The sequence below is a fragment of the Pristiophorus japonicus genome, chromosome 1 (assembly GCF_044704955.1).
Source record: "Pristiophorus japonicus isolate sPriJap1 chromosome 1, sPriJap1.hap1, whole genome shotgun sequence".
Taxonomy (NCBI): domain Eukaryota; kingdom Metazoa; phylum Chordata; class Chondrichthyes; family Pristiophoridae; genus Pristiophorus; species Pristiophorus japonicus.
This window is the reverse complement of record NC_091977.1, coordinates 103,375,110-103,399,463: the sequence shown is the minus strand read 5'-3', so window position 1 is coordinate 103,399,463 and position 24,354 is coordinate 103,375,110. Positions and strand designations below refer to the sequence as shown.

The window sequence follows — 24,354 nt, the reverse complement described above, 5'->3', positions numbered from 1 at the left end:
TGTAAGGGGAATAGATAGACATTTCTGGGGCCACAATCGAGACTCCAGGATGGTATGTTGCCTCCCTGGTGCAAGGGTCAAGGATGCCTCGGAGCGGCTGCAGGACATTTTGAAGAGGGAGGGTGAACAGCCAGTTGTCGTGGTGCATATAGGTACCAACAATATAGGTAAAAAAATGGGATGAGGTCCTACAAGTCGAATTTAGCGAGCTCGGAGTTAAATTAAAAAGTAGGACCTCAAAAGTAGTAATCTCAGAATTGCTACCAGTGCCACGTGCTAGTCAGAGTAGGAATTGCAGGAAAGCTGAGATGAATATGTGGCTTGAGCAGTTGTGCAGAAGGGAGGGATTCAAATTCTTGGGGTATTGAAACCGGTTCTGGGGGAGGTGGGACCAGTACAAACCAGATGGTCTGCACCTGGGCAGGACCGGAACCAATGTCCTAGGGGGAGTGTTTGCTAGTGCTGTTTGGGAGGAGTTAAACTAATATGGCAGGGGGATGGGAACCTATGCAGGGAGACAGAGGGGAATAAAATGGAGACAGAAGCAAAAGATAGAAAGGAGAATAGTAAAAGTGGAGGGCAGAGAAACCCAAGGCAAAAAACAAAACGGGCCACTTTACAGCAGAATTCTAAAGTGTCAAAGTGTGTTAAAAAGACAAGCCTGAAGGCTCTGTGCCTCAATGCGAGGAGTATTCGTAATAAGGTGGACGAATTAACTGCGCAGATAGCTGTTAATGGATATGATGTAATTGGCATCACGGAGACATGGCTCCAGGGTGACCAAGGCTGGGAACTCAACATCCAGGGGTATTCAACATTCAGGAAGGATAGACAGAAAGGAAAAGGAGGTGGGGTGGCGTTGCTGGTTACGGAGGAAATTAACACAATTGTAAGGAAGGACATTAGCCTGGATGATGTGGAATCGGAATGGGTGGAGTTAAGAGCAGAAAACACTAGCGGGAGTTGTGTGCAGACCACCAAACAGTAGTAGTGAGGTTGGGGACAGCAGCAAACAAGAAATTAGCGATGCGTGCAATAAAGGTACAGCAGTTATCATGGGCGACTTTAATCTACATATTGATTGGGCTAACCAAACTGGTAGCAGTGAGGTGGAGGAGGATTTCCTGGAGTTTATTAGCGATGGTTTTCTTGACCAATATGTCGAGGAACCAACTAGAGAGCTGGCCATCCTAGACTGGGTGATGTGTAATGAGAAAGGACTAATTAGCAATCTTGTTGTGCGAGGCCCCTTGGGGAAGAGTGACCATAATATGGTAGAATTCTAATGGTAGAATTAAGATGGAGAGTGACGCAGTTAAATCAGAAACTAGGGTCCTGAACTTAAGGAAAGCTAACTTCGACGGCATGAGGCGTGAATTGGCTAGAATAAACTGGTGAGTGATACTTAAAGGGTTGAGGCATATGGATAGACAATGGAAAACATTTAAAGATCACATGGATGAACTTCAACAATTGCACATCCCTGTCTAGAGTAGAAATAAAACGGGGAAGGTGGCTCAACCGTGGCTAACAGGGGAAATTAAGGGTAGTGTTAAATCCAAGGAAGAGGCATATAAATTGGTCAGAAAAAGCAGCAAACCTGGGGACTTGGAAAATTTTATAATTCAGCAGAGGAGGACAAAGGGTTTAATTAGGAGGGGGAAAATAGAGTATGAGAGGAAGCTTTCTGGGAACATAAAAACTGACTGCAAAAGCTTCTATAGATATGTGAAGAGAAAAAGATGAGTGAAGACAAAAGTAGGTTCCTTGCAGTCAGATTCAGGTGAATTTATAATGGGGAAGAAAGAAATGGCGGACTAGTTGAACAAATACTTTGGTTCTGTCTTCACGAAGAAAGACACAAATAACCTTCCAACAATACTAGGGGACCGAGGGTCAAGTGAGAAGGAAGAACTGAAGGAAATACTTATTAGGTGGGAAATTGTGTTCGGGAAATTGATGGTATTGAAGGCCGATAAATCCCTGGGGCCTGATAGTCTGCATCCCAGAGTACTTAAGGAAGTGGCCCTAGAAATAGTGGATGCATTGATGATCATTTTCCAACAGTCTATCGACTCTGGATCAGTTCCTATGGACTGGAGGGTAGCTAATGTAACACCACTTTTTTCAGAAAAGAGTGAGAGGAAACAGGGAATTATAGATCGGTTAGCCTGACAGCAGTAGTGGGGAAAATGTTGGAATCAATTATTAAAGATGAAATAGCTGCGCATTTGGAAAGCAGTGACAGATTGGTCCAAGTCTGCATGGATTTATGAAAGGGAAATCATGCTTGACAAATCTTCTAGAATTTTTTGAGGATGTAACTGGAAGCGTGGACAAGGGAGAACCAGTGGATGTGTTTTATTTGGACTTGCAAAAGGCTTTTGACAAGGTCCCACACAAGAGATTGATGTGCAAAATTAAGGCACATGGTATTGGGGGTAATGTGCTAACGTGGATAGAGAACTGGTTGGCAGACAGGAAGCAGAGAGTCGGGATAAACGGATCTTTTTCAGAGTAGCAGGCAGTGACTAGTGGGGTGCCGCAGGGCTCAGTGCTGGGACCCCAGCTATTTACAATATATATTCATGATTTGGATGTAGGAATTGAGTGTAATATCTCCAAGTTTGCAGACGACACTAAGCTGGATGGCGGTATGAGCTGTGAGGAGGACGCTAAGAGGCTGCAGGGTGATTTGGATAGGTTCGGCGAGTGGGCAAACGCATGGCAGATGCAGTATAATGTGGATAAACGTGAGGTTATCCACTTTGGTGGCAAAAACACGAAGGCAGAATATTATCTGACTGGCGGCAGATTAGGAAAAGGGGAGGTACAACAAGACCTGTGTGTCATGGTTCATCAGTCATTGAAAGTTGGCATGCAGGTGCAGCAGGCGGTGAAGCAGGCAAATGGTATGCTGGCATTCATAGCCAGGGATTTGAGTATTGGAGCAGGAAGGTCTGACTGCAGTTGTACAGGGCCTTAGTGAGGCCTCACCTGGAATATTGTGTTCAGTTTTGCCGCCCTCATCTGAGGAATGACATTCTTGCTATTGAGGGAGTGCAGCAAAGGTTCACCAGACTGATTCCCGGGATGACAGGACTGACATATGAGGAGAGACTGAATTGACTTGGATTGTATTCACTGGAGTTTAGAAGGATGAGAGGGGATCTCATAGAAACATATAAAATTGTGACGGGACTGGACAGGTTAGATGCAGGAATAATGTTCCCGATGTTGGGGAGGTCCACAACCAGGAGACATAGTGTAAGGATAAGGGGTAAGCCGTTTAGGACTGAGATGAGGAGAAACTTCTTCACTCAGAGAGTTGTTAACCTGTGGAATTCTCTACCGCAGAGAGTTGTTGCCAGTTTGGATATATTCAAGAGAGAGTTAGATATGGCCCTTACGGTTAAAGGGATCAAGGTGTATGGAGAGAAAGCAGGAAAGGGGTACTGAGGTGAATGATCAGCCATGATCTTGTTGAATGGTGGTGCATGCTCGAAGGGCCGAATGGCCTACTCCTGCACCTATTTTCTATGTTTCTATGACCGCCCACGCAACCCATGACAGGGCTGTGGGCTTCTCCGGGATTGCTGGCTTCCCAAAGGTACAGGGCTGCATTGATTGTACCTGTTGTGTTCAGAATAAATCCACAGGACTGTATTGTAAGCTCAAACTGTTGTGACCTTAGTCTCTTTATTCAGACACCAGAGTGGAGAAGCAGCATAGTGAATCCCCTTTTATACCTGCTTGCCCCAAGGTGCACAGGTGACCCTTAGGTCTCCCACAGGTGTGCCCCCTAGTGGCAAGTCTTACATATTGGTGAGGTTTACAGACATATATAACATCACTCTCCGGAGCACCGACCATGTAGCCTCCCTGCCTTTCTTTGCAATGTTGCAGGGTTGTCCCATAGGGGGCAATCTGATGGGATGAGTCTTTCGTCTTTGCAACGGATAAGCTGCATCATCCCATCTAGCGGTTCACCTTTGGCAGGTGTAACGTGGGATCCTGGCTGGTCCAGGTTCTAAACTGGGGGCGTGTTACGGTTGACCCCTCACTTTCAAGCACTTCCACGACCACATGTGGATCTGCAGGCTACGCTGCTTCCACTCCGGTGGTGGGCAGCGGTAGCCAACTGAGGGCATTAGCGCCATTCCCAGTGCCTGACCCATGGCGGATCATGTTACAGTGCACTGACAGTGTTAGACATTCTCGAAACAATGCATCGATAATGATGCCTCTGCTCTCCCAAAACTGTGGGATGAACAGCTTGTCTGATTCGAGCAAATATTGGGACCTTCTTCGGTATGTCTCTTTTGTCCCGTGAACCCAAGCTGTTGCCTTGGTTAACTTATTGGATACATATACAGCCGGTTGAGGCTCGCCCGCTACTTTGGCTTGCTGTACAACACGCCCGACCCCGTGCGGTAACACATCACTTGTTACAAGTACTTTGACAGACACATATACGACCGGTTGGTGTTCGCCCGCTACTTTGGCTTGTTGTAAGGTCCCCCCGACCCCATATGATAGTCGTGAAAGAACGCTCACATGGGTTACATAGTGCAAACAACTTATTGGAACATAGTGGGTTCCTGGCCTTCTCAGCGGCCGCCCCTTTACCTTTGCCCCAAACCCAGTCACCTTCCTTGGTCGGCAACACATGCCTCTGTTCTGTTGCGGCGATATCCTGTGGTCTGGACGCTCTCTCGTCCTGTGGTCTGGATGCACTCCCGTCCGTGTCCGTGATGCCGACTGCCGCGATCTTCCTCCCCAGGGATTTAGCCTCTGGCGTCAGGAAGACGCATTCGAATTGTTTTGGCCTAAGCCCACTCTGGATGGTCGACCTGGAACCTCTTCCATCGTCGCGAAGAGGTCGTTGGCTTCGGGTGGTGGGTACCATGCCTGTACCGTTGCTCGGTTGACCTTCACCACCTCGTGGTCGTGATGAGCGGCCTGTGCCTCGGGAATCTGCAAATGGATCTGCACTTCGATGCCTGGTTCAGCTGAAGGTGGGAGTTTGTTCAGCCTTTGAGCAGGGGAGACTTCGTTCGCCGGAGAAGGTACGCAGAGGTCTTCCCAGTTCCATCAAATCTTCCCCATCCAACTTCTACCAAGCAGCGTTGGCCCATCACCTGAAACAATCCACAGTGGTAAATCGTGCACTGCTCCCTCATGGGATACTCTAATGTCCGCACTACCAATAACTGGTATCAGTTCCTTGGTGTAGGTGTGCAGCTTTGCCTGAATCGGAATCAGCTTGGGTTGCTGTGCTTTGTCGCCCCACAGCCTCTCGAATGCCTTCTGGCTCATAACTGATTGACTCGCCCCCGTGTCTAATTCCATGGAGACTGGAGTGCCATTGAGTTCAACTTTTTAACATTATCGGAGGGCTTTTGGTGGGTAAGGTGTGTATCCCATATACTTCCTCTTGATCCTCAGGTTCAGTTGCCTCTCCTGCTCGTTCATCGTGATCCTCGCTCGATCGGTCGTCCTCTCCTGACTCTGCCACGTGGTGAGTCACAGGTCGTTTGCACATTTGCTGGAGGTGCCCCATTGTTCCACAGCCCTTGCACAGATGGGGCTTGAATTGACATTGATGAGCTCTATGACTGCTCTCGCAGCGCCAACATGGTGCTAATGGATACACATTCACGCCCCACGGCAGATTCTGAGTCACTCTAGGCCTAGGTCTGACCTCTGCAGTCATGTGGGCCCTGCCCTGTGCCATTCTGCCTGCTGAAAACATTATTTTATGCACAGTACTTGCCGGTGAGCTTTGATTCTGTGAAGATATCTGTTTCGTGTTATCGCTCGTGCATATGAAGGCTTGGGCTATTGCGATGACCTTGCTCAGATCGAGGGATTTGGCAGACAGCAGTTTGCGAAGAATGACCTCGTGGCCGATTCCAAGCATGAAAAAGTTCCGCAACATTTCCCCCAAGGATCCTGCAAATTCGCACTGTCCCGCAAGGCGTCTTAGGTCGGCGACAAAACTCGCCACGTTCAGGCCCTCGGAGCGATGGTGCGTGTAAGAGCGATACCTGGCCATTAAGATGCTCTTCTTCGGCTTGAGGTGTTCCCGAACCAGCTTACACAGCTCTGTGTAAGACTTGTCCGTTGGTTTGACCGGTGCCAGCAGATTTTTGAGGAGGCCATATATCACGGACCTACAAACGGTGAAGAGAATCTCCCTGCACTTGATCGCTGTCTCAGCCTTATCCAGTTCGTTGGCCACGAAGTACTGGTCGAGGCGCTCAATGAAGGCTCCCCAATCATCACCCTCAACAAATCTCTCGAATCAACAAATCAAATCAACTGCAGCCATGACCGCGTGAAAGTTCGTGATCCGTTACTCATCGCCAATTTGTTGCGTTCAGAATAAATCCACAGCACTGTATTGTAAGCCCCAACTGTTGTGACCTTAGTCTCTTTATTCAGACTCCAGAATGGGGAAGCAGCATGGTGAATCACCTTTTATACCTGCTTTCCCCAGGGTGCACAGGTGACCCTTAGGTCTCCCACAGGTGTCCCCCCCCCCCCCCAGTGGCAAGTCTTACATATTGGTGAGGTTTACATACATAACAGTACCCACATCACCTTGCGAGCACCTTTGGAGGATTCCGAGATGTACGGGAACAGAAAAGGCTTCCACTCCATTAATGTACAGCTTTTGTGTGACAACATGCATCATATCATGTCAGTTGATGCAAGATACCCTGGGAGCACCCATGATGCATTCATCCTACACGACAGCGTTATATTTACCATGTTTCGGCAGCAGCAGCCAGAAGGACGGAGCTGACTACTGGGAGACAAAGGGTACGGCCTCGCCACCTGGCTCATGACACCTCTACGCGTAGCTCGGATGGAAGCTGACTGTGAATACATGTCGCAAATTGCGACGTGCGGCATCATAGAGCGGACCATTGACACCTTGAAACAGCGTTTCCGATGCCTGGACCATTCCGGAGGCTACTTGCTGTACTCCCCTGAGATTGTCGGTCAGTTCACTGTTGTGTGCTGCATGTGGCATAACATGAGGCAGCAGCACCTGGTAGTGGAAGAACCACCTGAGGTGAGAGTGGCTGATGATAATGTGGAAGATGCAGATGATGAGCAGGAGGACGAGGATGAGGAAGCCATGCAAGTGCCTGAGGCCGAAGCACAATGGTAGAGGAGGGCGGGCCATTGTGCCGCTTCAACAATTGCTCGAGCCTTACGCCAGCAGCTCATCCGTGAATGCTTTACTGATGCCTGAGGGCTCAGCGACAACTATTCCACATGGACCATGTTTACTGTTTGGAACTGTTCCGTAATGTTGTGTTCTGTTCATGGAATATGATTCAATTTTAATGTAAAATATATTTTATTCAGAAGTTTAACTAAGTTATTTTGTACTTGACTTTAATAAAATGATTCTTGTATCAAACTTTACTTTCAGATCATTCTTTAAGATCACTTACAAACTTTTAAACGTAAATTTACATAATGTACAAAAACTTTTAATTTGAGAAGAGTAACAACAATAACAACAACAGCAGCAAAGAAAGGCTGCCCCCATCTCTCATCTCCCTCAGTCTAACACCGCCCACTGCGCTTGGTCTAGGACTCTCCACCACCCCTGCCCACAGGCGGTGGCACACTGCTTCTGGGCTTGCTACCAAGATTATTCTTTCTAAGATCTCGGGTACTGCACACCTGTTGAGAGGGGTGCGTCGGTGGCAGGCGGCAAGTTGGAGGGCCCAGGCTGCTTGTTGGAGGTCCCGGCTTTGGACTCTTCAGAGGCTGGTGGGATTGGAGTGGGAGTGACAGTTAATTCTGTCAATGGGCGCGGGGTCTGGGCGTTTTCCCTTATTGCAGCAGATAACTCCAACATGCCACCCCTCATGCGCCCTGACAGTGTCTCAATGACTTGCAACTTTCCCTCCCTCATGTTGAGCAAAACTGTCTGAACTACCTGCAACATTCCCTCCCTCATGGTCAGTGACAGTGTTTGCACTATCTCTAACATTCCCTCCCTTATGGTCAGTGACGTGGTTTGCACTACCTGACATTCCCTCCCTCATGGCCACTATTCCTTCACTGATGGTCCCGGACATCGTTCCCATTTCTCGTGTAATTCCTGTTACTGCTCCCGACAGTCCCGCTACCTCATCACTCACCCCACTGATGCTGTCCAGGAATGATTGGGTAAGGTCAATGCTCTCCGCACTCACTGACATCATCTGAACCAGATCTGTTAGATTCTGCATCTCAGGAGGGCGCGGTCGAGCTCTCCTTCCCCTCCTCCCCATGGTTGTGCCTCGCTGCATCCCACCACTGGGACCTGCAACCTCGGAAGGTGGGGCCCTGGGTGTGCCTCGCTGCATCCCACCACTGGGACCCGCAGCCTTGGAAGGTGGGGCCCTGGGTGTGCCTCGCTGCACTCCACCACTGGGACCCGCAACCTTGGAAGGTGGGGCCCTGGGTGTGCCTCGCTGCACTCCACCACTGGGACCCGCAACCTTGGAAGGTGGGGCCCTGGGTGTGCCTCGCTGCACTCCACCACTGGGACCCACAACCTCGGAAGGTGTGAAACCATGGAATGTCCCCACCAATACTCAAAACACTAATCTCGGAAGGGGCTGTTACCTCCGTGAGCAGCACCTCTTCCAAAGTCAGTACAACAGGGAGCTTCATCCCCTCCTCGTCATCCCCATGTTCTTGGTCTGGAGGGTTGGATTGGAAGATGTTCTCCTCTTCAGACTCGTCTGCGTCTGAATCGTCTTCTGCATCATCAGGGTTGTCCTCAAGTTCAGCAAAATATAACAGAACACAGACAAATGGTTAGCAGCAGATGAGGGGGCAGGGTGGGTGGCATGAGTAGGCTCACACATCACAGACCAGGCAGCAGGCTGATTTGAAGGACCACGATGAACTTGCAGGACTTACCCTCTCCCTCGAGTGTGGGCCGAGCTTGTGCAGTGGTGATTGCTTTTCTCCAGGCAGGACCCGTCAAAGCAGCGACCCTGTCTTCCAAGTGTGTCAGTGGGTGCAGATTTGCTGGGCCTCCTCCTGCTCGAGTTCTTTCCCTTTTATTATGTGCCACCTTCTTCTGCAAAGATGAAAACCTAAGTTTTTAAAGAGGGTGTCTTTCTGCTGGGTGGGACATACAGATGGTCACATTTATAATTGCAATTGCATTGAATAAATGAAAATATTACTTACACTAACTACTTGACCAAGGTACTGCCACTTTTTACACTGCCTCCAGATCTCGTGGTGTTCACCATTGCACAACTTGGTTCCAGCGTTGTTTCTTTTCTTTGAGTGGAACTTTTATGTGACCTCTGCTGGTGTCCAGCTCCTGCCATCTGTTCTCAATCACAGTAACTAGTGCCTCCACTTCTTCTGTAAGAAATTCTTGGTCCTTGCACCACGTTGCATCTTGTATTGCTGCAGCTGTGATTTTTCCAATGCTCCCACAACACGCCTTCTCTCACACACAACTGGCTCTTTAAAAATGGCCGATTGCCAACTTGGAACTGTATTGTGCATGCGCGTCCATTGCAACGACGTCAAACATAACTTTTCCCGCGCGTGCGCAGAAGGTACGGCATCGTTTTTTGGTGCCGACAGCGGGCTCCACCCCCGACGATGTGACTCGACACACTGCGTGGAGTCAAATTTGAATTATGCATTGGGGAAACTTTGGCATATTTCCGGCGCATTTCTACCCTAGAAAAATGGACGTAACTCTGGCAATAGGCCAGAAAACGGGCTTGGGGAAAATTGAGCCCGTTGTTCCTTCCTCCTTCCCATTTATACATTGGCCCTCAGTGACAGACTGTCAGACTGCTGTCCAACATCAGAATTTCCTCCAATGGAGCATTGTGAAACCAAGGGCATTATATTTGGGCCTCACCATGAAAATTGTACCCTTGCCATTGCCTCCAGCTCCCTTCCTTATGGCTGCACTGGACTGTGTCCTGTTTTGGTGTCATGTTTGACCCAGAGCTGACCTTAAAACCCCATTTCCTTCTACCTCTGCAATATCATCTTTCTTAGCCATGACTTTACTCCCACTGCAGCAAAATCCCTTTTCCACTGTTTTGTCACTTTCAGACGATTTCTCAAATATCTCCTTTTTGGCCAAGCTGCGCCTTCCACAAGCTGCACAAATCCTGTCCTGCAACTTTCCCCACACTATATCCTGCTTGCCCATTACACCAATACTTGCTGACCTATACTGATTCCTGTTCTTGACTTTTAAATCCTCATTGTTGTCTACAAATTGCTTGATGACCTTGTCCCACCTTACCTCAGCGATGTCTTCCATCTTCAGTCCAATTCCAAGCCATTCACTTCTCTATCTCTGATCTGTGCATTTTCTCACCTCGCCAACACACACTTCATTCCACCATCAGCTGGTTTGACCTTATCCTCTGAACTCCTTCCCTAAACACTCCACTTTGCATTCTATGTTCCCACCATTAAACACTTTCTCAAAACTCATCTATTTGCCTATGCCTTTGGTACCTCTCCTAACTCCTTCATTTATACTTGTGCTTGCTTTTCTCCCCTGTGAAATGCCTTTGCATGTTTTTCCATGTTAAAGGCATAAGTCTCTTGTGTAAGTCAATTCTTTAGATTTTTTCCCTCATTTGCTTAGAGTAAATACTCAACCTCCAATTTGTATCTCATTAGATGGATGCAACTGTAACTGCAGATTTTATAGGCATTTTGAGAAACTCTGATTCAAATGTAACTTGCCTTTAACTTTCAGTTATGAGAGGAGTGATACGAAAGAAAGAGGTTGCCTTATGAAATTGTACTTGAGATACTGTTACGAGCATACATAAAATGTCATACTTTAATTAGGTTATTGCTTACCTATGAAATACGGGTATTAGAAACCAAGCTTTTTAAAATTAAAACTTAAAAAAAATCCCAATATCAAGTCAGACTCCATCAAATCTATTTTCATTGAATGTTACTTCAATAAGGGTCTATTCACTGTCAACCGCGAGGGTCTATGGAGCGTCGTCCTCCGTTTCGGATGCCCCCAAAGGTTCGTCACCATCCTCCGCCTGCTCCATGACGACATGCAGGCCGTGATCCTTACCAACGGATCGACCACAGATCCAATCCACATCCGGACCGGGTCAAACAGGGCTGCGTCATTGCCCCAACTCTCTTCTCAATCTTTCTCGCCGCCATACTCAACCTCAGTTAACAAACTCCCCGCTGGAGTGGAACTAAACTGCAGAACCACTGGGAACCTGTTCAACCTGCGCCGTCTCCAGGCCAGATCCAAGATCACCCCATCCTCTGTCGTCGAGCTACAGTACGCGAACGACGACTGCGTCTGCGCACAGATGGAGGCTGAACTCCAGGACATAGTCGACGTATTTACAGAGGTGTACGAAAGGAGGAACTGAAGGAAATCCTTATTAGGCGGGAAATGGTGTTGGGGAAATTGATGGGATTGAAGGCAGATAAATCCCCGGGATCTGATAGTCTGCATCCCAGAGTACTTAAGGAAGTAGCCCTAGAAATAGTGGATGCATTGGTGATCATTTTCCAACAGTCTATCGACTCTGGATCAGTTTCTATGGACTGGAGGGTAGCTAATGTAACACTACTTTTTAAGAAAGGAGGGAGAGAGAAAACAGGGAATTATAGACCGGTTAGCCTGACATCAGTAGTGGGGAAAATGTTGGAATCCATTATTGAGGATGAAATAGCAGTGCATTTAGAAAGCAGTGACGGGATCGGCCCAAGTCAGCATGGATTTATGAAAGGGAAATCATGCTTGACAAATCTTGAATTTTTTGAGGATGAAACTAAGGGAGAACCAATGGATGTGGTGTATTTGGACTTTCAAAAGACTTTTGACAAGGTCCCACACAAGAGATTGGTGTGCAAAATTAAAGCACATGGTATTGGGGGTAATGTACTGACGTGGATAGAGAACTGGTTGGCAGACAGGAAGCAGAGAGTCGGGATAAACGGGTCCTTTTCAGAATGGCAGGCAGTGACTAGTGAGGTACCGCAGGGCTCAGTGCTGGGACCCCAGCTATTTACAATATACGTTAATGATTTGGATGAAGGAATTGAGTGTAATATCTCCAAGTTTGCAGATGACACTAAGCTGGGTGGCAGTGTGGGCTGTGAAGAGGACGCTAAAAGGTTGCAGGGTGACTTGGACAGGTTAGGTGAGTGGGCAAACGCGTGGATGATGCAGTATAATGTGAGGTTATCCACTTTGTTGGCAAAAACACAAAGACAGAATATTATCTGAATGGCGGCAGATTAGGAAAGAGGGAGGTGCAGCGAGACCTGGGTGTCATGGTACATCAGTCATTGAAAGTTGGCATGCAGGTTCAGCAGGTGGTGAAGAAGGCAAATGGTATGTTGGCCTTCTTGGCTAGGGGATTTGAGTATAGGAGCAGGGCCTTGGTGAGGCCTCACTTGGAATAATGTGTTCAGTTTTGGTCTCCTAATCTGAGGAAGGACGTTCTTGCTATTGAGGGACTGCAGCGAAGGTTCACCACACTGATTCCCGGGATGGCAGGACTGATATATGAGGAGAGACTGGATCGACTGGGCCTGTATTCATTGGAGTTTAGAAGGATGAGAGGGGATCTCATAGAAACATATAAAATTGTGACGGAACTGGACAAAATAGAGGCAGGAAGAATGTTCCCGATGTTGGGGATGTCCAGAACCAGGGGACATAGTCGACGGGTAAGGGGTAAGCCATTTAGGACTGAGATGAGGAAAAACTTCTTCACTCAGAGAGTTGTTAACCTATGGAATTCCCTACCGTAGAGAGTTGTTGATGCCAGTTCATTGGATATATTCAAGAGGGAGTTAGATATGGCCCTTACAGCTAAAGGGATCAAGGGGTATGGAGAGAAAGCAGGAAAGGGGTACTGAGATGAATGATCAGTCATGATCTTATTGAATGGTGGTGCAGGTTCGAAGGGCCGAATGGCCTACTCCTGCACCTAGTTTCTATGGGCCTTACGCTAAACATCCGTAAGACAAAGGTCCTCCACAAGCCTGTCCTCACCGCACAGCACTGCCCCCCCAGTCATCAAGATCCACGGTGCGGCCCTGGACACCGTGGACCATTTCCCATATCCCTATCAACAAGAGCAGGCATCGGCGACGAGATCCAACACCGCCTCTGTAATGTCCTTACACACTACTATAAATTCACACGAGGCACATTCTGCAGACGAGGTCACTCTGTGACCTGAACCTTTATTCACAGGACCAAGAAGTAATGACCCTGCGTGGGACCTCCCTTTATATACCTGGATGACCAGGTGAGGAGTGTCTCCCACAAGTTCACCCCCTGTGGTCAAGGTGTGCATTTCTTGTGTGTATACAGTATGTAATGTTGTTATGAAGGTTACAGTACATGAAGGTTACATACATGACAGCCGCCAGTGCAGCCTTTGGCTGCCTGAGAAAAAGTGTGTTTGAAGACCAGGCCCTCAAAATCGCCACCAAGCTCATGGTCTATAGGGTTGTAGTAATACCTACCCTCCTGTTTGGCTCAGAGACATGGACCATGTACAGTAGATACCTCAAGGTGCTGGAAAAATATCACCAAAGATGTCTGCGCAAGATCCTACAAATCCCCTGGGAGGACAAGCACACCAACGTCAGCGTCCTCATTCAGGCTAACATCCCCAGCATTGAAGCACTGACCACACTCCATCAGCTCCGCTGGGCAGGCCATGTCATCCACATGCCAGACATAGAAACATAGAAACATAGAAAATAGGTGCAGGAGCAGGCCATTCAGCCCTTCTAGCCTGCACCGCCATTCAACGAGTTCATGGCTGAACATGAAACTTCAGTACCCACTTCCTGCTTTCACGCCATACCCCTTGATCCCCCGAGTACTAAGGACTTCATCTAACTCCCTTTTGAATATATTTAGTGAATTGGCCTCAACTACTTCCTGTGGTAGAGAATTCCACAGGTTCACCACTCTCTGGGTGAAGAAGTTTCTCCTTATCTCGGTCCTAAATGGCTTACCCCTTATCCTTAGACTGTGACCCCTGGTTCTGGACTTCCCCAACATTGGGAACATTCTTCCTGCATCCAACCTGTCCAAACCCGTCAGAATTTTAAACGTTTCTATGAGGTCCCCTCTCACTCTTCTGAACTCCAGTGAATACAAGCCCAGTTGATTCAGTCTTTCTTGATAGGTCAGTCCCACCATCCCGGGAATCAGTCTGGTGAATCTTCGCTGCACTCCCTCAACAGCAAGTATGTCCTTCCTCAAGTTAGGAGACCAAAACTGTACACAATACTCCAGGTGTGGCCTCACCAAGGCCCTGTACAACTGTAGCAACACCTCCCTGCCCCTGTACTCAAATCCCCTCGCTATGAAGGCCAACATGCCATTTGCTTTCTTAACCGCCTGCTGTACCTGCATGCCAACCTTCAATGACTGATGTACCATGACACCCAGGTCTCGTTGCACCTTCCCTTTTCCTAATCTGTCACCATTCAGATAATAGTCTGTCTCTCTGTTTTTACCACCAAAGTGGATAACCTCACATTTATCCACATTATACTTCATCTGCCACGCATTTGCCCACTCACCTAACCTATCCAAGTCACTCTGTAGCCTCATAGCATCCTCCTCGCAGCTCACACTGCCACCCAACTTAGTGTCATCCGCAAATTTGGAGATACTACATTTAATCCCTTCGTCTAAATCATTAATGTATAATGTAAACAGCTGGGGCCCCAGCACAGAACCCTGCGGTACCCCACTAATCACTGCCTGCCATTCCGAAAAGTACCCATTTACTCCTACTCTTTGCTTCCTGTCTGACAACCAGTTCTCAATCCACGTCAGCACACTACCCCCAATCCCATGTGCTTTAACTTTGCACATTAATCTCCTGTGTGGGACCTTGTCGAAAGCCTTCTGAAAGTCCAAATACACCACATCAACTGGTACTCCTTTGTCCACTTTATTGGAAACATCCTCAAAAAATTCCAGAAGATTTGTCAAGCATGATCTCCCTTTTACAAATCCATGCTGACTTGGACCTATCATGTCACCATTTTCCAAATGCGCTGCTATGACATCCTTAATAATTGATTCCATCATTTTACCCACTACTGAGGTCAGGCTGACCGGTCTATAATTCCCTGCTTTCTCTCTCCCTCCTTTTTTAAAAAGTGGGGTTACATTGGCTACCCTCCACTCGATAGGAACTGATCCAGAGTCAATGGAATGTTGGAAAATGACTGTCAATGCATCCGCTATTTCCAAGGCCACCTCCTTAAGTACTCTGGGATGCAGTCCATCAGGCCCTGGGGATTTATCGGCCTTCAATCCCATCAATTTCCCCAACACAATTTCCCGACTAATAAAGATTTCCCTCAGTTCCTCCTCTTTAATAGACCCTCTGACCACTTTTATATCCGGAAGGTTGTTTGTGTCCTCCTTAGTGAATACTGAACCAAAGTACTTGTTCAATTGGTCTGCCATTTCTTTGTTCCCCATTATGACTTCCCCTGATTCTGACTGCAGGGGACCTACGTTTGTTTTTACTAACCTCTTTCTCTTTACATACCTATAGAAACTTTTGCAATCCGCCTTAATGTTCCCTGCAAGCTTCTTCTCGTACTCCATTTTCCCTGCCCTAATCAAACCCTTTGTCCTCCTCTGCTGAGTTCTAAATTTCTCCCAGTCCTCAGGTTCGCTGCTATTTCTGGCCAATTTGTATGCCACTTCCTTGGCTTTAATACTATCCCTGATTTCCCTAGATAGCCACGGTTGAGCCACCTTCCCTTTTTTATTTTTACGCCAGACAGGAATGTACAATTGTTGTAATTCATCCATGCGTTCTCTAAATGTCTGCCATTGCCCATCCACAGTCAACCCCTTAAGTATCATTAGCCAATCTATCTTAGCCAATTCATGCCTCATACCTTCAAAGTTACCCTTCTTTAAGTTCTGGACCATGGTCTCTGAATTAACTGTTTCATTCTCCATCCTAATGCAGAATTCCACCATATTATGGTCACTCTTCCCCAAGGGGCCTCGCACAATGAGATTGCTAATTAATCCTCTCTCATTACACAACACCCAGTCTAAGATGGCCTCCCCCCTAGTTGGTTCCTCGACATATTGGTCTAGAAAACCATCCCTTATGCATTCCAGGAAATCCTCCTCCACCGTATTGCTTCCAGTTTGGCTAGCCCAATCTATGTGCATATTAAAGTCACCCATTATAACTGCTGCACCTTTATTGCATGCACTCCTAATTTCCTGTTTGATGCCCTCCCCAACATCACTACTACTGTTTGGAGGTCTGTACACAACTCCCACTAACGATTTTTGCCCTTTAGTGTTCTGCAGCTCCACCCATATAGATTCCACATCATCCAAGCTAATGTCTTTTCTAACTATTGCATTAATCTCCTCTTTAACCAGACACGAGACTCCCAAAGCAAGTGCTCTAATCGGAGCTCCTTCATGGCAAACGAGCCAAAGGTGGACTGCGGAAACACTACAAGGATACCCTCAAAGCATCCCTGATAAAGTGCGACATCCCCTCTGACATCTGGGAGTCCCTGGCCCAAGACCGCCCTAAGTGGAGGAAGTGCATCCGAGAGGGCGCAGAGCACCTCGAGTCTCAACGCCATGAGCATGCGGTAAACCGGTCCCACCCACCTCTTCCCTCAATGACTATCTGTCTCACCTGTGACAGATCTGTGGCTCTCATATTGGACTGTTCAGCCACCAAAGAACTCACTTCAGGAATGGAAGCAAGTCTTCCTCGATCCCAAGGGACTGCCTATGATGATAATGATTCAATCCACTAATAACCTGCAGATATGAATCAAATTGAAAAATCGTAAACCCTAGAATTATTGTAACTTGGATAATTGATTCTGTATGATTTGGGGATAGTAGGAAGCTCTATACTTGATAATTGGTTTCCAAAGATGGTTTGTGAATAGTTTGACTGTGTCTGATGAAATTGAGTATCAAATCAGTGCTATTGATTTTCTTTTGATCCATTTAAAAATATTATTCAGTAACAATATTTATTGACTTTGTTTCTACATATAATTTTTTATCCTGTGATTTTTGCATTTTTTTACTTCTAGTGCCCTGCCATCCTGTGGACATCCAGCCTATCCTTGCCGTTTCCAAAACCCTATTGTCCAAGCCCAGGATTGTATTCCTCACCGTGTCTTTGCACCTGATGGTCTGAAATTAAGGAGCCAAGAGGTTCTGCTTCCACTGGTGGCTCGGTGCCTTTCAGCAGCTCATTGTGTCCTGGGCACTCACCCTTTCTCCAGGGTTGATGTACTGCTGGTCCCTGCTAGCTTTTCGAGTCTAGGAATGGCCAGGTAAGTTTGTTGCTTTCAAAGTGCTATTGCTCTTATGTAAGCTATTGGTGCTTTTATCAAAAAAAACATTTGTGTAAGAACTGCCCTTTGGCTTGTAAACTATAATCCTAGAAAACATCTTAAAAATTGAACTTAAATTATTTATATACTGAGTCCCATCTCCAAATCAAATATTAGATCACCAATTGGTTGATTGCTTTTTAATTCATAAAATTGTTTTGAAATTAGCTAGTCGATTCCTCAGAGTTTCTGTCAGATCTATTTTAATTGCGTCTTGTGGAAACAGTCCTAATGATGTCCCTAAAGATATTCAATGCGGGATGATGAGTTCCAGCAATAGCTACACTTGAACTTAAAATGTTGTGTTCCTGAGATGAGCATGAATTGGACCTCCCACTCTGCTTCTATGTATATTCCTACTACAGCAGAATAACAGTAGTGATAGAAAGCTGAATTGTATTCATGCCTATAAATTATTCACTTGATGCCTACTTATTTATAATTTACAATTGACCTATTGGTACTTAAAATATTGAATATGGAGAATGTTTTAGATTGAGTGAAAAATGGAAATAGAAAAGCTGCTACAAATAAGACAGGATTTTCTTTGTGCAGAATAATTATAGCTTACACAGTTTGTTACAGCAACTTTTCATGTTCTTGTACTGTACAATTTTTTAAAAAATCAATGATTAACTTGTATAGTGTCACACATCCAAAGCTGGTCAGTCATGTCTGAAAATTGAAAAGAATGGCATCGGCTCTTACTCAGAACTCCACCTCGACTTTCTATAGTTTCCTCTTTTCAAATACTGGAAAGCTTGTATTTCCAGTATTTACTGTTTAATTTCAGATTTTCAGTTTCTGCAGTTTTCTCCATATCCCACTTCAAGAAGTATTTTAAGTGTTTAATGTACAGTACTTCAATGATAGACTCTGCTTGTGCTGTAACAGAGGATTGAAGATAGGTTAATCTGAAGGATATGACAACCGGCCTCAGTGAAACCCCAACGCCGCACGAGGTAGGAAAAGCCATCCACCAGCTCACAAACAACAAGGCTACGGGTGCAGATGGAATCCCTGCTGAGGCACTCAAGTCTGGCGGAGAGGCACTGTTGGCGCGGATACATGACCTCATTTCTCTCATCTGGAGGGAGGAAAGCAAGCATGCCGGGAGATCTCAGAGATGCAGTGATCGTGACCATCTTTTAAAAAAAGGGGGAAACGTCCAACTGCAGCAACTACAGAGGAATCTCCCTGCGATCAGCCACTGGGAAAGTTGTCGCTAGAGTTCTCCTCACAACCGTCTTATCCCTGTGGCCGAGGAGCTCCTCCCGGAGTCACACTGCGGATTTCGTCCCCTACGGGGCACAATGGACATGATCTTTGCAGCGCGATAGCTGCAACCCTTATACATGGCCTTCTTCGACCTTGCAAAGGCCTTTGACACTGTCAACCGCGAGGGTCTATGGAGCGTCGTCCTCCGTTTCGGGTGCCCCCAAAAGTTCATCAACATCCTCCGCCTGCTCCACAATGACATGCAGGCCGTAATCCTTCCCAATGGATCCATTACAGACCCAATCCACGTCCGGACCGGGGTCAAACAGGGCTGTGTCATCGCCCTAACCCTCTTCTCAATCTTCCTCGTTGCTATGCTCCACCTCACAGCCAACAAGCTCCCCGCTGGAGTGGAACTAAACTACAGAACCAGTGGGAAGCTGTTCAATCTTCGCCGTCTGCAGGCCAGGTCCAAGACCACCCCAACCTCTGTCGTCAAGCTACAGTATGTGGACAAGCCTGTGTCTGCGCACATTCAGAGGCTGAACTCCAGGACATAGTCGCCGTATTTACTGAGGCATACGAAAGCATGGGCCTTACATTAAATATCCATAAGACAAAGGTCCTCCACCAGCCTGTCCTCGCCGCACAGCACTGCCCCCTCCCAGTCATCAAGATCCATGGCGCTGTCCTATTTCCCATACCTCGGGAGTCTTTTATCAACAAAAGTAGACATTGATGACGAGATTCAACACCGCCTCCAGGGCGCCAGTACAGCCTTCGGCTACCTGAGGAAAAGAGTGTTCGACGACCAGGCCCTCAAATCTACCACCAAGCTCATGGTCTACAGGGCTGTAGTAATACCTGCCCTCCTGTATGGCTCAGGGACATGGACCATGTACAGTAGACACCTCAAGTCGCTGGAGAAATACCACCAACGATGCCTCCACAAGATCCTACAAATGCCCTGGAAGGACAGACGCACCAACATTAGTATCCTCGACCAGACCAACATCCCAAGCATTGAAGCACTAACCACACTTGATCAGCTCCGCTGGGCAGGCCACATTGTCCGCATGCCAGACACGAGACTCCCAAAGCAAGCGCTCTACTCGGAACTCCTTCATAGCAAACGAGCCCAAGGTGGACAGAGGAACCGTTACAAGGACACCCTCAAAGCCTCCCTGATAAAGTGCAACATCCCCACCGACACCTGGGAGTCCCTGGCCAAAGACCGTCCTAAGTGGAGGAAGTGCATCCGGGAGGGCGCTGAGCGCCTCGAGTCTCATCGCCGAGTGCATGAGGAAACAAGCGTCGGCAGTGGAAAGAACGTGCGGCAAACAGTCCCATCCACCCCTTCCCTCAACGACTATCTGTCCCACTTGTGACGGGGATTTTGGTTCTCCTAATGGACTGTGCAACCACCTAAAGACTCATGTTAAGAGTGGAAGCAAGTCTTCCTCGATTCCGAGGGACTGCCTATGAAGATGATGATCTCAAATCCTTGGTACAGAACGTTAATGATTGAGTTCACCACTCTTTTTAAAGGATTGGTTTTTTTTGGTCCTTGTTCCTTTTAAAAATTGCTGGTTAAGTTTGAAACAGAATTGGAGAGGTCTCCGCTGCTGCTGATCTGTTATTGTGTTGGAGCATCTCAAGGATGCTTTTTACTTGGGTCTGTGGGCCTCAGTTCAGTCTGAATGCAAGACGTCCAGCAAATCTAAGCATTTTTGTTTTCAAATAGTGATCAAATTAGAGTTACTGGCCACCTTACAGAGTTGCAAAATAAATATCGAACTATTAATTTATTTTTATTTTTGATGAATTTTTGAGCTTATCAAAGATAATGGTTGTTAGTGTTGGGAAATGGAAAACTTTCTCATTTCAACTACTGACTATCACCATTAAGGACTCACTGTACAACAATTCGATGCAGAGTGAAGTTTCCTTTGCTCTGCTGAAACTCCACCTCAACACAGTACCCATACTGGACTAATGTGACAATTTCTCATTTCTCACACGTTATTCTGTGGTCTCTCTCAGAATAATGCTTGGAGCTGAAATAGAGTGTTTTTTCTGCTGTAGATCCTGTCCACTAAGAACTAGCTTGTGATTGCCCAAAGTTATTTTCCATATGACCATTTCAGGCAATGTACGGCAGAAACTTGTATGGATTGGATTGTATAGAAGGATAGAAGGATTGATATGCAGTCCCCGAACCCCAATAAAAGCTCCAATGTTTCTTTGTCAGTATTCTAAAATTGTATAAATTCAAATAAATATAAATCACATTTTGTAAATGTTTTGATAAAATTACGTCAAAGCACTCTCACCTCTGAGTTAGGAGGTTATCAGATCAAGCCCCAGTCCAGAAAATTGAGCACGTAGCGTCATAGAATCTTACAGCACAGAAGGAGGCCATTCAGCCCATTGAAAGAGCTGTCATATTAATCCCACTCTCCTGCTTTTTCCTCATAGCCCTGCAAATCTATCCTTTTTAAGGATATATCCAAATCCGTTTTGAAAGTTACTATTGAATTGGCTTCCACCACCCATTCAGGCAGTGCATTTCAGATCATCATAACTCACTGCATTAAAAAAAAAAGGCTCCTTATCTCCCCCTTTTACCAATTATCTTAAATCTATCTCCTCTGGTTATCAACACTCCTGTCAGTAGAAACCGTTTCTCCCTATCTACTTTATCAAAACCCTTCAGAATTTTGAACATTTCTATTAAATCTCCTCTTGCCCTTCTCTGTGCAGAACAATCCCAGCTTTTGGCCTTGATATTCGATTTTCCCATTAAAATGAAAAGCAAATAGCTTTGCCCTTTTAATATACCAAGCTGTTGCTATTCCTGTTAATCAGGGCCACTTATTTACAGTGACAGAATAAGTCAAATTGTAATAATGTAACCTGGGATTTGGGGACTTCTAATAGTGTTTTGGGGATTGCATTCCAAGATTCCATCTGTTATTCAGGAAAACCAGTGCCTTTGAAGATGTTCCTTGTGGCAGTGTTACAGATTACATTAGCATTGATTCTGTGGTGGCCGTCTGTTCAGTGGAGGCACAACCAATGTCAGTAACAGTCACTGCATTGATCAGCACAACATTTTGAGCTTGCATAGGAGCATTAGATAAATGTTTTGTTAACAGATTGTGTTCAAAATAGCGTTATTTTTCAATTGTGCAGTTCTTTTCCTTCAAGCTTAATAAACTTAAGGTGCTCTGCAGAATTAAATATATATTTTATTAGATTATTTAAATCGGCATCTGTTCCCAACAGATTAGCAAAATGTTGACAGGAAGTGACAGTAATGCATCTGTTTCTAGTTTCATTTTGCAATGTTAATTTCTTTTATATGTGACAAACACACGTAATGCCTTTGTTAAGGAAAGACTTGTATTAAAGTTTTACAATTTTAATTATCTACAAAGTGTAATTTACTAACTCTTGTGGGTTGAAATCCCACTCCAGGGACTTGAGCACAAAAATCTAAGCTGACACTCTAGCTGGGGGAGTGCTGCACTGTCAGAGGTGCCGTCTTTCAGATGAGACCTTAAACCGAGGCCCTGTCTGCTCTCTCGGGTGGATGTAAAAGATCCCATGGCACTATTTCGAAGAAGAGCAGGAGAGTTATCCCCAGTGTCTTGGCCAATATTTATCCCTCAATCAACATAACAAAAACAGATTATCTGGTCATTATTATAATGCTGTTTGTGGGATCTTGTTGTACGAAAATTGGCTGCTACATGTCCCACATTACAATAGTGACCACACTTCAGAAATATTTAATTGCCTGTAGAGAGCTTTGAGATGTCTGGTGGTCGTGAAAGGCACTATATAAATGCAAGTCTTTTTTATTTCTTCCCCATTGCAATCCTTTCAACAACCAATCTTGAGTACTTTCATGAGTTACAGTGGGAGTTTGGTGAGGTGCCTTTCTCTACAGCCTACTCTAATGTTACTTTATGGGTTAGGTGGTGGGCCATTTGCTTTCTCCGAGGGCAGTTGAAGGGTTTATCAGTCATTAAAAGTGAACTTAACAACTTTATTAGCATAAGGGGCTATGTTTTTTTTGAGTATCATAGCGCTTCACTATAAAATAAATTTAACTTGTGATTATCTCCCTAACCTTGTTTCTGCAGTTCTGTGTGATATATACTAACTCTTCACTTGATAACTGATTGACGTCTTTTATTTACATTTAAATTTTCACTTTATTCACGCTTTACATATTGTATGTGAAGTACTATGGGATGTTTCTGAGAGAAGTGATAAGACGATATGTAATACAAGTTATTTTATTTGCACTTAAAAAGCTCAATTGAAGTAATGTTGGGGCAAGTCAGAGAGGAAATGGCAGAGACTCTGACCACAATCTTTAAAGATTTTTGGAAACGGAGTTTTAAAGGACTGGAGGGTTGACCAGAGATGACCAGCGAACCGTTTATCAGTATGAGTAGTGGGCATGCTTCTAGGGGCCATATTATGAGATGAAAAAATACAGGTACAACGTCCAGAATCTGGAATTCCGAAAACCTGAATTGTCTGAAAACCAGACATTTTTGAGGCGGCCAAGATGGCGGCATCGGTTGGCGAGGGACGAGGAAACCGGTAAAAAACGCGTCGCTGGGGGGCCCCGGGCGGCGGGAATTGGCGGGCAGCGAGGAGCAGAGAAGGGGCAGGAATTGGTGTGCCGCGAGGAGCGCCAACAGCGAGGTCTGAAATCCGACAAAACCCAAAAACCGGAATGGATTCGATCCCGACGTTGCCGGATTTCAGATGTTGTAACTGTACTATTCTAGAAAGACACAGGTTAATTGAGGATAGTCAGCAAGTCTGACATTCTTTATGTATATGGATCTCCAAAAGCATTTGATAATGTTGCATATAAGAGACTTGTTAATAAAAATTAATGTATACCATATTAAAGGGAATTTGGTAGCATGATTAGGAAACTGGTTAAACAACAACAACTTATATTTATAGAGTACCATTAACATCATAAAATGTCCCAAGGCGCTTCACAGGAGTGTTAGCAAATTAAAACAAAATTTGACACCGAGCCTTATAAAGAGATGTTAGGGCAGATGACCAAAAGCTTCGTCGAAGAGGTAGGTTTTAAGGAGAGTATTAAAGGAGGAAAGCGAAGTGGAGAGGCAGAGAAATTGAGGGTGGGAATTCCAGAGCTTAGAATCTAGGCAGCTGAAGGCGTGACTGCCCAATGGTGGAGCGTTTAAAATCGGGGATGTTCAAAAGTCCAAAATAGGTGGAGCGTCGAGGTCTAGGGGGGATTATAGGGCTGGAGGAGATTGCAGAGATAAGGAGGGGCGAGGTCATGGAGTTAATGGAGTGTAGAACTAGGGAGGCTGGCCAGGAGTGCATTGAAATAATCAAGTCTAGAGGTGATAAAGGCATGGAGGAGGGTTTCAGCAGCAACTAAGTTGAGATAAGAGCAGAGACGGGTGATATTACGAAGGTAGAAATGGGAGGTCTTAATGGTGGAACGGATTTGAGGTAGAAAACACAATTTGTGAACAAATATGACACCAAAGTTGCAAACAAACTTGGTCAGCTTTAGACAGTTGTCTGGGAGAGTGATCGAATCAGTGGAAAGAGAATGGAGTTTGTGGCGTGAACCGAAGACAATGGCTTTGGTTTTCCTGATAGTTAATT

The 24,354-nt window shown here is 45.9% G+C and overlaps 1 protein-coding gene across 1 annotated transcript in view; it reads left to right on the top strand.

The window, feature by feature from the left end:
- Positions 1 to 24,354, top strand: part of aopep (aminopeptidase O (putative)) — a 473,316-nt gene that overhangs the window by 58,688 nt on the left and 390,274 nt on the right. The window contains exon 5 of the mRNA XM_070882030.1: positions 17,149 to 17,394. Coding sequence (XP_070738131.1) covers positions 17,149 to 17,394 — 246 coding nt within the window. The remainder of the gene's footprint in view (positions 1 to 17,148; positions 17,395 to 24,354) is intronic.